The sequence below is a fragment of the Microtus oregoni genome, unplaced genomic scaffold (genome assembly GCF_018167655.1).
Source record: "Microtus oregoni isolate MIOR12 unplaced genomic scaffold, Mior012 000070F_ref0000104, whole genome shotgun sequence".
In the NCBI taxonomy this organism is placed as follows: domain Eukaryota; kingdom Metazoa; phylum Chordata; class Mammalia; order Rodentia; family Cricetidae; genus Microtus; species Microtus oregoni.
In genome coordinates this window covers 3919610-3933913 of record NW_024543977.1, presented here as the reverse complement: position 1 = coordinate 3933913, position 14304 = coordinate 3919610, and the positions used below count along the sequence as shown (strand labels likewise).

Below are 14304 nucleotides of genomic sequence, written 5' to 3'. Positions count from 1 at the left end.
TGGCTTTCAAATAAGAGGGTGACAGCTATTCTTGTCCTCTATCGAAAACTCTTCAAGGAATCTCACCTTCCACTGTCCGCCCCCACTCACCGCTCTCTACCTTCAAACTTCCCTCTGTGCAGGTGAAAGTGCTATCATGTCCGTACTTCAATAGTGCTTTGTATGGCTGTTCATTTATCCAGACCCCTACTTTATTCAAGTAGTTTTCATGTTTAAAACGATTCAAGTGTTTTTCCCGTCCTAAGATTCAAATGTTCTTACTGTCTTTGTAAAAGATTTTCTTATTTGGTATAATTTAGGTAAAAGAGATCTAATTCTAAATTAACAACAACAAAAGCCTCAGTTTTGGAGACATCTATTTTTTTTATTTTCCTTTTTTCTTTTCTTTCCTTTCTTTCTTTTTTGTTTTGTTTTTGTTTGTTTATTTTTCAATACCGAATTTTCTGTAGTTTTGGAACCTGTCCTGGAACTAACTCTTGGAGACCAGGCTGGCGTCACACTCAGAGATCCGCCTGCTTCTGCCTCCCACATATTGGTATTAAAGGCGTGCACCACCACCACCCTGAAAGACACCCATATTTTAAGCCCATATTTAATCTCTGAGTTAATCTTTTCCTATGTATATGAATTAAATAGGTCAAGTCAATTAGATTGGCTCTCCCCCAGATCTAACTTCATTTAGTGTAGTGGGCGCCTTATCTAGCTTCAATTAGACCACCACTCTCTCATCTGTCATCTCTTCTCCTTTCAGAAGTGATGCTTTTAATTATTTTAATGCTAGCTATAACATTTCCATTATATCAATGTTATATATAGAGAACAAAACTGACTAATTAAACCTGGATTATAATATGGCCAATAGATAGTAAAATAAAGAAATTTCTTCCTTAGCAGCCTTTGATAATTACTTCTTTCCCATGAAGATCTGCCTTCCTGATGTTACAGTCTCACCAGATTCTAGGATAAACTCCTGGCTACGTGGGATGTTGTGGGAACTCCTTTGGCCAATAGCCTTTAAGATGCCGGCCCACTTTGGGCGTGGTCTCATGTATTGTTAAGTACAGATGAAAAGTGTGCAAGTGGGCCCCCCTTGTTTTATCTGCTGGATTCAGTTCCAGTTTCCAGCGCACACAGAGAACTGTGGATCACTACCCTTACTGTGAGTTTATCCCCAAATAAATAACCCTTTGATATACTCCATTCCGGGCTACAACGGGACATGAGCTGCCATGGATATAAGATGAGGCTGCCAAGAGCAGCTACATCTGCTGAGGTTTCCACAAGCTGTGTTCTTGCTGTTGTATCTCTAATTGTGGAGAGTTAGAATGTTAGAGGCTATTTTAGCCTCTTAATTGCCCAATCTCCATTTACCTGCCTCACCCTAAAAGACACGCAATTTCCAATTTTCCATATTAGACCACTTTTATCCTCCTATTCCCCTTTGCTCTCCTCCCACTTCTTCTGTATGTCCTCAAACAAGTGTAGTCTTCACACTTCACCAAGGAAACTTCTCTGCAACAGACAGAGAGCACTACAGAAAACCACAACCAATCAAAATGCAGAGTTGTGTAGCCCCATCCCAATGGATACAACTACAAAATGCTCCCACACCTGAGCCTCGGGGAGCAAGCATTGTTGTAGACTGGACAAAAGGACTGAAAGAGCCAGAAGATCAGGGAGTCTGCTGTGAGATTTTCTCCTAGTAAGATCAAAAGTTATACATATAAAGTTCCACCAACATGACTGCCCAAAATGTGAGCTGAGCAAGGAAAACACCAATGAACATGCCAAACTGGAAGGCGTACAGTTCAAGAGGTCTCAACCCTACACAAAGAACTAAGGCGACTTGGTAAAGCTGGGGTCCCCTCAGAAAGGAAAGAGCACATCAATTGGTTGTTCAGTGCCAAATGGTCAGCCCTGAAAACATACATATACATCATACATGTAGCATTATATGGACTCAACAGGTTATTTATACATTTAAATGCCATAACAATGAATGAAAAATGGGTCATGAATTTGAATGAGAATGGGATGGATTTATGGAAGGGTTGGGGAAAGGAAACAATCTCAAAAATAACAATAAACAGCCGGGCGATGGTGGCGCACGCCTTTAATCCCAGCACTCGGGAGGCAGAGGCAGGCGAATCTCTGTGAGTTCGAGACCAGCCTGGTCTACAGAGCTAGTTCCAGGACAGGCTCCAAAGCCACAGAGAAACCCTGTCTCGAAAAAACCAAAAAAAAAAAAATAACAATAAACAAAAATAGTCAAATTGATTACCTTTCTCTGCAAATAACATCACATTATTGTGATGAATATTCAAAAGCTATTTTATGAGATTAAATTTAAGTATAGCAATCCTACTAGGAACAATCTTTACTCTGTCTTCCTCACAACCTCTTTACAAATCAAAAGTTCAAATATTATGATTTCAATAATACCCTTCTCTTAGTAAGTTCAACTAAAAATGAATTGAAAGCTGAAGAATGCCCTATCCAAAGCAACTTGGGAAAAAAAAAACCTAACAATTAGCAAAGCCTTCTTGGCACTTTGTGTTGATTGCATAACTTCCAAATTAGTCTGAATATTTCTCATCAATTTGTTTCCTTTATTCTCCCATCAGCAAGGTAGATAGAACTTACAGTGTTACTGTTTCCATTTAGTTCAAAATACTTTTGTTTAAGTTGGTGCTTGTTTGGAAGACTAAAATTGATTTATTGTGTTGATTTTTAATTTTGACCAAAAAGTGTTTAAAAGATTATTGAATAAATTGCAAATCTTACCTTTAATGAATTCAGTGATTCCACATACCTTTGTCCTGAATGTACGGAAGAAAGCTGCACTTTCCAAACTACCAACACTTAAGATGATTTCCATTACAAGCATTTTCATTCAGGGAATGCATGAGCTTCTAAACATGGGTGACTAGCCCTACATACATCACATGTGTTTCTAAGCAAAATGATCCTTACTTTTGTTCTTTCCTCAATATTTGCTCCATAAAGTAGTAGCTTGGCAGCTATTGCTGGCTTCCCGGCATAGACTGCATAGTGGAGAGCAGTGTCTCCATTGCTGTCTTTAATGTGCGGGTTAGCATGATGCTCTAGCAGAAAACACACGATTTCCTCTTCCCAGCTTTGGACAGCCTTGAGGGATTGTAACAAGAAGCACATGGTCAACTCAAAGAATTTACGCTACACACTCATGGGTTTCACCAATTAATTGTATTTACATAAGATGAATTCTTTTTTTTTTTTTTTGCTTAAATCAAAAGCATCCCATGCTTAAAATGACTATGATCTACCTTCATCAGGGGTGTGATGTTACGATTGTCACACCCATTAATCTCACAGCCACGCCTCCAGAGGTAAGTCACCAGTTCTAGATGTCCATAGAAGCAGGCAAAGTGCAGGGCATTCCTACAGGGAAATTACGGATATGCACAAGTATTCAAGTAATTGAAACTGTTAAATAGCATATTGTGCATGTGCCTTTGAAATAAATACGTAATGTCCTTCTAAAAAAATTTCTGTATTTGTGAAATTTCTTCCAAAACACACATACATAAACCATAAACACACACACAATCAATCTGCTTCATTTGCAGGAAGCCTCATTTAAATTTCAGGATATAGAACATAGATCCTTTGCCAGAATTTACTACAAATGATGCCTATCCCAATTTACGGCAGACCCCTTGTTTCCAAGTCTCCTGGGCCAGCCTTTTCCTGTCTGCTTCCATTGGTCAACAGTCTTTTGCACTTGAACGGGTCATGAAGCTCTGCTCGTAGCATTCTTCTCTGATACTCAACTCCAGACTTGTCCACACTCCTACCACAAAGTAGATCTTATGTCCTATAAGCCATATCTCCATGGTAGTATTCAGAAAACAGTGAAGGGACTGGACAACAACTGGCTAGACGTCTAAAGTCTGACCCCCAGAAACTTCCATAATTTCCAAAACAGAGCTACCATCTGAGGTCCAAAAGCTCAAATATATGTGTCTTGAGGGGGAGGGGATTTTATCTTCAAACTTTGTTTTAACCCTACTTTAAGCTCTGTTACCTACAGGCTATTTCTGTTCCCTTCTAGGCTTCATTTCTGTTCTGATAAAATAAAACATTGTAATGCTACATCAAGAATGTAAACAAAGTAAGAAAGTTTTACTCATAACATTCTAGATATCATAACTTCATAACTAGATATCAGTTTAACATGCATAGTATTTCAGGAATATGAAACTATACAACCACCCCATTCCGTAGATGGTCTAAGGATTCTATATTTCAGCAAGTATGAGGTGGTTTGTTTTTTGAAGTGAGACAGGGTGCTCCTGTCCAGGCTGGCCACACATTCATTCTCTTCCTGCTCTAGTGTGAGAGGTCCTTCTGTCTATGTGTTGTTTTCATTGATTAATGAATAAAGAAACTGCTTGGCCTGTTGATAGGGCAGAACTTAGGTAGGTGGGGAAAACTAAATGGCATGCTGGGAGAAAGGAGGCAGAGTCAGGAAAAAGCCATGAAGCTGCAGGAGACAGATGCTGGGAATTTTACCTGATAAGGCACAGCCACGTGGCAATATACAGATTAATAGAAATGGGTTAAGTTAATATAAGAGTTAGCCAATAAGAAGTTAGAGCTAATGGGCCAAGCAGTGTTTTAATGAATACAATTTCTGGGTGGTTATTTCTGGACTAAGCTAGCTGAGCAGCCAGGACAAATAAGTGGCCTGCTCCAACTTGTGCTAGCTAAATCCACATAAAACCTGAGAGGGCTTGAAAGGGAATTCTAGACACAAAAATACAGAGTTTAACAGAGCTTCTTACTGTTTGCTGGCGGCCTGCCATAGCTCCTTTAAGAGAGGTTTATTTGATTCAGGGGAAAAAAAGCCGTGGCCATTTTAAAATGCCAGCTTTCTGAGCCAGGCTGCCAGCACAACCTCTGGCTCTTTCAGGAGACCAAGTTTTTGAGTGGGGTTTGTGAGCAGACCTCTGCAGCTTGCTTAATGGCAGCATGGACAGGCTGTGTGCCTAGAGATGGGGCACTGTGCATGTCTCTCAGAGGCAGTGAGCAGCTCCCCTGAGTGAGCAGGCAGTACCATATATACCTTACTAATGGCACAACTTAAGGTTTTAAGAAGTGGTTAGCAGGCCGGGCGGTGGTGGCGCACGCCTTTAATCCCAGCACTCGGGAGGCAGAGGCAGGCGGATCTCTGTGAGTTCGAGACCAGCCTGGTCTACAAGAGCTAGTTCCAGGACAGGCTCCAAAACCACAGAGAAACCCTGTCTCGAAAAACCAAAAAAAAAAAAAAAAAAAAAAAAAAAAAAAAAAAAAAAAAAGAAGTGGTTAGCATTTTAAGAAGTGCTCCTGGACAGTAAAGAATTACAGATTCACAATAGGACAGATTCAGACATAAAAGACTTCTAAATGGGTCACAGTGCTGGATAAATGTTCGTATGCTTGGAAGAGAGAAGAAAAAGAGTATAGAAAGTTGAAAAAGAAGTTGAAAAAGTCTTTAAAGAGACAGAGTACAGACAGTCATAGATTAAAAGGAGTAAAAAAATAAGCCACATAAAGATGGAAAATTCACAGAGTCTGGATTATGTATAGTATTATGTCTTCTTTGAATTTTTTGACTGTGAAGGAGCTAAGTACAGACAGACATTTCATTGTATGGGCTGCTAACCTGAACCAGCATGTATTTTGTAGAGGTATCTTGTCTTCAGAATTTAAGTCTAAGGGTATGATGCTTTGAAAAAGATGTTCTTCTTTTGTTTTCACAGAAGATGAGACCTGTGGGTTGCTTCTAGACCAATATGGTTTCATGGAACAAGACCCCCTGAAAGGTTGCTGTGAACACCCCCATAAAGAAAATACTTCACCCAACTGTTAACTGAGATGAACCAAACACATGGGATACACCATGAAAGACCTGATTAATAATGTTCTTTTACGTTTAAAGGGGGATATGCTATAGAGATTTGCATTGGTATGAATCTTGGTTTGTCAATACAAATTTAAGGTCAATTTTGTTATAGTGTGTGTGTGTGTGTGTGTGTGTGTGTGTGTGTGTGTGTGTATTGGGGAATTGTGATTATTAAGCTCATTTGAAAATGTAATATATAATTAAAAAATATTCCTTAATAGATAGTCATCTATAATAGTCAAAATTGTAGTCATGTTAGTTAGATTTTCAAGATGTATATATTTCAGTTAGATAGGTATTCTTCAAATCTTTCAGAGACCTTCTGAATATGGCATTTAAATGTTTTAAGGACTTAGGATGGGTCCAGGTGCATAAGACTTTTCAAGAAGACCCACTAGAGCACATTGTGCTCGGCCTCTCCGTGAGCTAGGCCAACCATGGTGGCAGTGAAGACCCTAAAGCCAAGGTGGTCCGGGCGCAGACAGCACTGGCAGCGAACATCAGCATGACAAGGGGCCTGCAGGATGTTCTAAGGACCTTGGGCACCACGAAGATGCTTGTTTCTGGTGCTGGAGATATCAAGCTTACTAAAAATGGCAATGTGCTACTTCACGAAATGCAAATTCAACACCCAACAGCCTCTTTAATAGCAAAAGTAGCTACAGCCCAGGATGACATAAGGGGTGATGGCACCACATCCAATGTCCTTTATCATGGGGAGCTGCAGAAACAGGCGGACCTCTACATTTCCGAGGGTCTTCACCCCAGGATAATAACCGAAGGCTTTGAAGCTACAAAGGAAAGAACACTCCAGTTCTTGGAACAAGTGAAAGCAAGCAGAGAGATGGACAGAGAAACATTCATCGATATGGCCAGAACATCTCTGTGAATTAAAGTTCATGCTTTAATTCATTAGTTCATTCATCTGCAGAGATGTCTTAACAGAGGCTGTAGTGGACTTCATTTTGACCGTTAAGAAAAAAGATGAACCCATTGACCTCTCTCTCCATGGTTGAGATCATGGAGATGAAACATAAATCTGAAACAGATACAAGCTTAATCAGAGGGATTGTTTTGGATCATGGAACACGGCATCCTGATATGAAGAAAAGAGTGGAGAATGCCTATATCCTCACATGCAACGTGTCTTTGGAGTATGAGAAAACAGAAGTGAATTCTGGGTTCTTTTACAAGAGTGCGGAAGAGAGAGAAAAGCTAGTAAAAGCTGAAAGGAAGTTAATTGAAGACAGAGTTAAAAAGATAATAGAGCTGAAAAAGAAAGTCTATGGTGACACAGATAAAGGATTTGTCATTAATCAAAAGGTGATTGACCCCTTGCAAAAGAAGACATCGTGGCTCTGTGTCGCCCCAAGGGAAGAAACATGGAGAGGCAGACACTTGCTTGTGGTGGGATGGCTCCGAATTCCTTTGATGACCTGAATCCTGAATGTTTAGGACATGTGGGTCTTGTCTATGAGTATACATTGGGCAAAGAGAAGTTCACCTTCACTGAGAAATGTAACAATCCCCATTCTGACACATTGCTGGTTAAAAGACCAAATAAGCACACACTAACTCAAATCAAGGATGCAATAAGAGATGGCTTGAGGACTGTCAAAAATGCCATCGATGATGACTGTGTTGTCCCCGGTGCTGGTGCAGTAGAAGTGGCAGTGGCAGAGGCTCTGACTAAATACAAGCCCAGCGTGAAGGGCAGGGCTCAGCTTGGCATCAAGGCATTTGCGAATGCCTTGCTCATTATTCCCAAGGATCTTGCACAGAACTCTGGTTTTAACCTTCAGGAAACACTAAAGTTCAAGCTGAGTATTCAGAATCGGGTCAACTAGTAGGTGTGGACTTGAACACAGGTGAGCCAATGGTAGCAGCAGAGACGGGTGTGTGGGACAACTGCTGTGTGAAGAAGCAGCTGTTTCACTCCTGTACTGTGATTGCCACCAACATTCTGCTGGTGGATGAGATCATGACAGCCGGGATGTCCTCTCTGAAAGGTTGAAGAAGTCTCCCCTATTGCTGCATCTGTAACACTACAGGATGATATGGGGAAATGGTCATTTTTGTCCAAACTTCAAGTGATTTGGAAAAGAAGTTTTCTCTTTCTTGTTGAAGAAAAGAGAATAGGACATTTGGCACCTATTTAAATTATAATAATGTAAAATTGTTTTTTTTCACTGTCTGTATGCATTCAATTATAAAGAAGACCCATTTTAATCCACAAAAACGAACTTAAAACTTTTCATGACAATGAGCTACATCTGCTCCTGGCAGCACCAATCTACTTCAAGAAAAAGATGGGCATTGAAGAGACTCCTTGTGGAGTTTGTTAGATGAACTGGACATGTAGGATCCACAGAAAAATGACTGCTGAACTTGCCAAAAGGTGAGATGATTGTTCGGGATTCCTGCTTCATGAGTCTGTCAGACATTCTGCAGGACACAGAAAAATGTGATGGACAAACTGCCAGTACAGGCAGAACTGTCTTTGAAATCTCCTGCTTCATGGAAAACTCTGCTGGATTCTATGGGCCTATGGGCTGAAGATGGATCCCCCAATGATACAGAAGAACTTTGGGTAACTGTCCAGGCAGAGAGATGTCTCTGCCATTTCTAGAGTTTTGGAAGTTGCTTACAATGCACTTCCTATTTACTTAGGTAATATACCCTTCTAGAATCTTTGATGGAGTTGAAGAATAGATAGATAGCTATAGTTATAGTTTTCCTTCATTATGATAAAAGAACGTAAATAGAAATATTGTAACTTTAATTCTTGCTTGATACCTGTTTTGTTATATGTAATTTTACTATGTTAAAGTTAAAGCCTTCCTTTTTGTTTAAACAGAAAAGGGGAAATGGTGTGGGAAGTCCTTCTGCCTATGTGTTGCTTTCATTGGTTAATATCTGTTGATAGGGCAGAACTTAGGTAGGTGGGGAAAACTAAATGGCATGCTGGGAGAAAGGAGGCAGAGTCAGGAAGAAGCCATGGAGCTGCGGGAGACAGATGTTGGAAATTTTACCTGATAAGGCACATCCACGTGGTAATATATAGATTAATAGAAATGGGATAAATTAATATAAGAGTTAGCCAACAAGAAGTTAGAGCTAATGGCCAAGCAGTGTTTTAATGAATACAATTTCTGGGTGGTTGTTTCTGGGCTAAGCTAGCTGAGCAGCCAGGACAAACAAGTGGCCTGCTGCTACACTGCTTAACCTCCAAATAGTAGGAAATACAGTTTATGCACTGCAGCTGCCTTAGATGCTGAAGCTGGAATGCCCTCGTCCTGCTTTATTTTCTTTTTCTTTTTTTTTAAGATTTATTTATTTATTTATTTATTTATTTATTATGTATACAGTATTCTCAGTACTCTGCTTGCAAGCCAGAAGAGGGCACAGATCTCATTACAGATGGTTGTGAGCCACCATGTGGTTGCCGGGAATTGAACTCAGGACCTTTGGAAGAGCAGGTGGTGCTCTTAACCACTGAGCCATCTCTCCAGCCCCCTCCTCCTGCTTTATAATTGGTTGAAATGTTAAGATTTTTATTAGTACTCAAGGTCATGGGTCAGAACACAATCCTACACACAATGGATCCATTGCAATCTAGTCATACCATTTGCACTTAACTTTTTTTTACAAATACAATAAGAGCAACAATAGTAGTAAGCAGGAGCCAAGCGCACAGTAATCAGGGCTTTGGTTTTCAAGAAACTTTTAAGCTAAAGAAAGAAATTGCAGGAGTAAGACGAGGAAGTGTGATTTATTTTAGTCAATATGGCTAGTTTGGGCAAAGCAACAAACAAGTTTTCAAGAAGGGATGGATCCTGAAAGACAGCAGTATGTACATAGTAGATATTCGGGTTAAGTCCAGAGACTGAACGGATTGAGAGAATGAGAAAATGAAGTTATATTTCTATAAAGGAACTTTTATAAGATACAACAATACCTTTGTAATATTAGTAGCCATTATACTTGCTATCTTTTATTTTCATAATTATGATCAGTGTCTAGTTTGGGTTTCTATTGCTGTGACAAAACACAATGACCAAAGCATACTGGGGAATGTGGTGGTTTGAAAGAAAATGGTCCCCGAAGGGAGTAGCACTAATAGGAGGTGAGGCCTTAGTTGGAGTAGGTGTGATCTTGTTGGAGGAAGTGTGTCATTGTGAAGGTGGGCTTTGAGGTCTCATATATGCTTGAGCCATGCCCAGTGAGACAGATCACTTCCTGTTGCCTGTGAGTCAAGATGTAAAAACTCCCAGCTCCTTCTATAGCACCATGTCTGCCAGCATGTTGCCTTGCTTCCCACCATAATGATAATGAAGTAAACCTCTGAACTGGAAAGGAGTCACCCCAATTAAATATTACCAGGGGTTCTCTTTACAGCAATAGAAACTCTAACTATGACAGGAAAGAAAGTGTTTATCTGTCTTATACTTCTACAACACTGTTCAACATTGAAGAAAGTCAGGACAGGAACTCAAACAGGGCAGGACCCTGAAGCCAGGAACTGATGCAGAGGCCAAGGAAAGGTGCTGCTTACTGGTTTGCTCCTTATGACTTGCTCAACCTGCTTTCTTAAAGAATTCAGGACCACCAGTCCAAGAATGTCACCACCCACAATGTGCTGGGTCCTCTCCCATCAACCACTAATTAAGAAAACTCCCTACAGCCTGATCTTATGGAAACAGTTTTTAAAATTGAGGTTCCCTCTTCTCAGATGACTTTAGCTTGTGTCAAGTTGACATACAACTATCTAGCACAACCAGTATACAATTATTTGCCTATATAAGTCTATGTAGAAAAAGGCATACTCAATAATATTTATACTATATGAAAATCTATAAGCAGAGATTAAAAAATTCTCCTCAGAAGAGAATAAGTATTGACAGAAAATATCAACACATGTGTACACACAAAATAAGAGAAAGTGTGAAATTGTCATCTGTGCATGAACAGTCCTACTCTTCAAAGGATTATCTGAAGGAATAACAGAAGTACATGCAGCTCCATTATCAATAAACCACATAGGAGTCAAAAAGTAAGATTCAATGCCAACATTAATGTAGATATTCTGTATTACTGCAAATAAGCTAGAAAGAAATAAAAATATGGTCAAAAACCCTCATGTTCAAATTAAAGCAATAAAATGGGGAAATACACATGTAATTAAAATTCTTTTTTTCTTAGTTATTTATTTAAGATTTCTGCCTCCTCCCCTCCACCGCCAGTTTGCTAATAAAAACCCATGATCAGTGTTTGTATGGATGCAATCAAGCTGAGTTGTTGCTTAGCATAACAAGCTACATCTGACTATGCTAATATTTCTCTATGTCTATGCCTCTTTCAAAGGTGAATTATTCCTTTTAATGAATGCACTGTAATTTTTTTTTATAACTCTTTGTTCTTCTAATGGTTTGGTATTTTAAGGTAGGTCGATATTATTTCCCTCCTACTGGAACCAAGAAGCAGAGATATGTACAACTTTTAAATGCAGTAGCAGGAACAGGTACCTTCAACTACTTTCCTAGTTCAGGTCCTTACAACACACACACATCAGTTAAATGTGTGTGTATGTACATATATATGTACATACACACACAAACACGCACACATATATATACATGTATATATATCCATAATATATAATATATCTAACATATATAATGGTTATTGGATTTTATTTGAAGAAGTTTTAGGTTTGAAGGTAATACATTATGAAGAATATGGTCTTTCACTTTTCTCGATGTATTTAACATTATATTAATGTGTACACTAAGATAAAACGATGTGATTTAATTTTGTTATCTAACACTTTTAAATAGTCTGTTGACTCTCTAAGGGGCTCCTAGGAGAAGGGAAAGCAACCAGAATTCTTCCCTTTGTTGGTTGGGTCATGGGTCCCCTCCCAGGTGCACTTGCGGTGCTAGGGAGCAGAGCTGGACTCTCCCGCCCTTTTTCTTGTCTTGGGAGCCAGTAAAGGTGTCTTCTCCCACATCGGCCCTCGCCCAGGTCTAAAGGCCCTCTTACCTATTCTCCTTGTCTCTGTGATTGACTTCATATTTGCCCAGAGTGAAGTACAACCGCACAAAAGGTAAATCTCCCGCACAGGCCGCCATGTGCAGGTCGTTGTCAGGAAAGTAGGCCATGTCTAAATACACAGGATCCTGAGGCCCAAGGCACGGGGTGTTTCTCCGTCCACTGATATTGCAGAAGCCTAAGGGCGTCTCTTCAAGACTCTTTTCTGGACAGCAACAGAGCACAGAGACGCCTTGGGAACCCCAAGGCCTCCACCCTCCCCCTCGGCTGTACTCTCCTCCCATCTCAGGCACCGTTACAGCAAGCCAACCGCTGCCGGCCCCAGTATCAACCAGTTATTTTAACAAGCCGACTCTCTCTGTCTCATATCAAATTGCAAGTTCACCCCTCCTGTTTTTAATACTACATATATTTAACTAGTCTACTCTGCTTGTTGCAATATCAATGCTATTTTAAAGCCACTACTCCTGATCCAAATATTATCGTTTGTCATAGATTTGCCAAGTCTCTCCCACGTTCTCTCCAGTCAGTCCCAGGGTTAGTGTCTATCAACTGAAGAGACAGTTGACAGAACGGCTTTCGTCAAGCCATGCTGGTGGACACAAGTATGCAACGGTATGCAGAATGCGAGTTATGGATATGCACGTGTGCGTGAACATGTACGTGCGTCTAAAGCCAATGAAGATCAATGCGCATGTGCATAGACCAACCTGTCAAATCTCTGTAGGGCAGACCCGCATTGTTTCAAACATCCGAAGATGCGACTGGCGGGATGGTTCAGCTGTAGGAGCATGTATTTCTCTTGCAGAGGAACCTAACTTGTGTTTCCAGCGCCCACCACTGATTCACAAACTTAGTGTAGCTCCAGAGGATCCAATACCTTCTTCTGAACTGTGGGCACCTACACTCACCTGTGCCCATTCCTTCACACCCATTATTAAACTGAAAATGTTTTTAAATGTCATTCTCAGAAAACTGGATGACTGTTGGTCATTTGCTCAAGGCCGATTTGCAGCCATGGGACGCAGTTCTTGTATACGGCTGTTGAAAGTGGAGGGGAGTAAGATTGCCAAAGGCCTGCTCTACAAGAAAATCTCTCTGGACAGAACAGCCTCTTAATTTCTATTATTTTCCACATCCAGTAGGGTTCCTGCAGGTCTGTATGAGAATTTAACAGTGGAACTAACAATCTGTTCTCATGGTTTCAGAGATGTGCAAGCACTAACTTTGAAGAAAAATTACAGCACATTCCATGCAGTGAATAGCCACTAAAGCAAGCTGCCTACTCTCTTTGGCCCTGACTTCATTTTTCTGTTCTCCCTAGCTTTATTCTATTTATTCTAGTAAAACCTGCAATAATTCCAAGATGTATTTTGGAGAGCAATATAATATCTTATTTTTTGCCTTTTTAATTAGCCATTTTCTTGTCCCGGCCCATCTTTTCTCACTAGGTTATAATGCTGGACTCAGTAGCTTTCTGAGTCCCAAACACTACCTGGCTTGGGCTCTTCCTTTCCTCTCTCCCAAGCCAGTTAATCTCCTGCTCCTTTTCTCTTCTTCTGTCTTACTGTCAACCATATTCCTTTATCCCAGCAACTACACTAGTAAGCCATAGAGGCGGGGCAGTGGTGGTGCACTAGAGAGGAATATAAGGCGGGATGAGACAGGAACTCACTCTTCCAGTCTGAAGATTTCATAGAGGTAAGAACTCTCTAGTGGCTTGGGTGTTTTGCTTCTCTGATCTTTCAGCTTGAATCCCAGTATCTGTCTCTGGGTTTTTATTTGTGCTATGTTTAGGATCCCCTACCTGTCAGTGCCAGGAGCTAAGAGCAAGACAGGTTAAGAACAAGTATGTAGGGTTTGAGAAGTGCTCCTTACCTATTGTGTTAGTACCAGGGAGAAGGCAGAATGGTGTCAAGTGTTAGTACGTAATTCTTCAAGTGTGCATATGACTGTATCCCAGTGATTTTTACATGAGTATGTGTGTATGAGTTATTGTGTGCAGATTTTTGTGTGTGAGGTTGTATGACATGTAAGCATTAGTGTGTCCATTTGAGTGTGTATGTGTGAGTGCAAAGAGTACATAGTGTATTGTGTGTATTGTATGTATTTGTAAAGCTGTGATTGTGGAATTTAAGTGATTTAAGTGCAGGTGTGTGTGTTTGTGCACAGGAGTGCAATGTGTAACAAATGTGAGGGTGTATATGTGTATGAGTTTGTGCACAGGAGTGCAATGTGTAACAAATGTGAGGGTGTATATGTGTATGAGTTTGTGCACAGGAGTGCAATAATGTGTAACAGATGTGAGGGTGTATATGTGTATGAGT

General features: G+C 40.3%; 1 protein-coding gene and 1 pseudogene across 1 annotated transcript in view; one reads left to right on the top strand and one right to left on the bottom strand.

Annotated features, from left to right (window-relative positions):
• Positions 1–12261, bottom strand: part of LOC121440709 (putative ankyrin repeat domain-containing protein 19) — a 73946-nt gene extending 61685 nt beyond the window's left edge. Inside the window, exons 1-3 of the mRNA XM_041641507.1 lie at positions 11969–12261; positions 3306–3420; positions 2974–3147 (exon numbers count right to left, since the gene is read on the bottom strand). Of these exons, the coding sequence (XP_041497441.1) occupies positions 2974–3147; positions 3306–3420; positions 11969–12261 (582 nt within the window). The remainder of the gene's footprint in view (positions 1–2973; positions 3148–3305; positions 3421–11968) is intronic.
• On the top strand, positions 5697–7940 carry LOC121440702 (annotated as a pseudogene).
• Positions 12262–14304: the final 2043 nt, after the last annotated feature.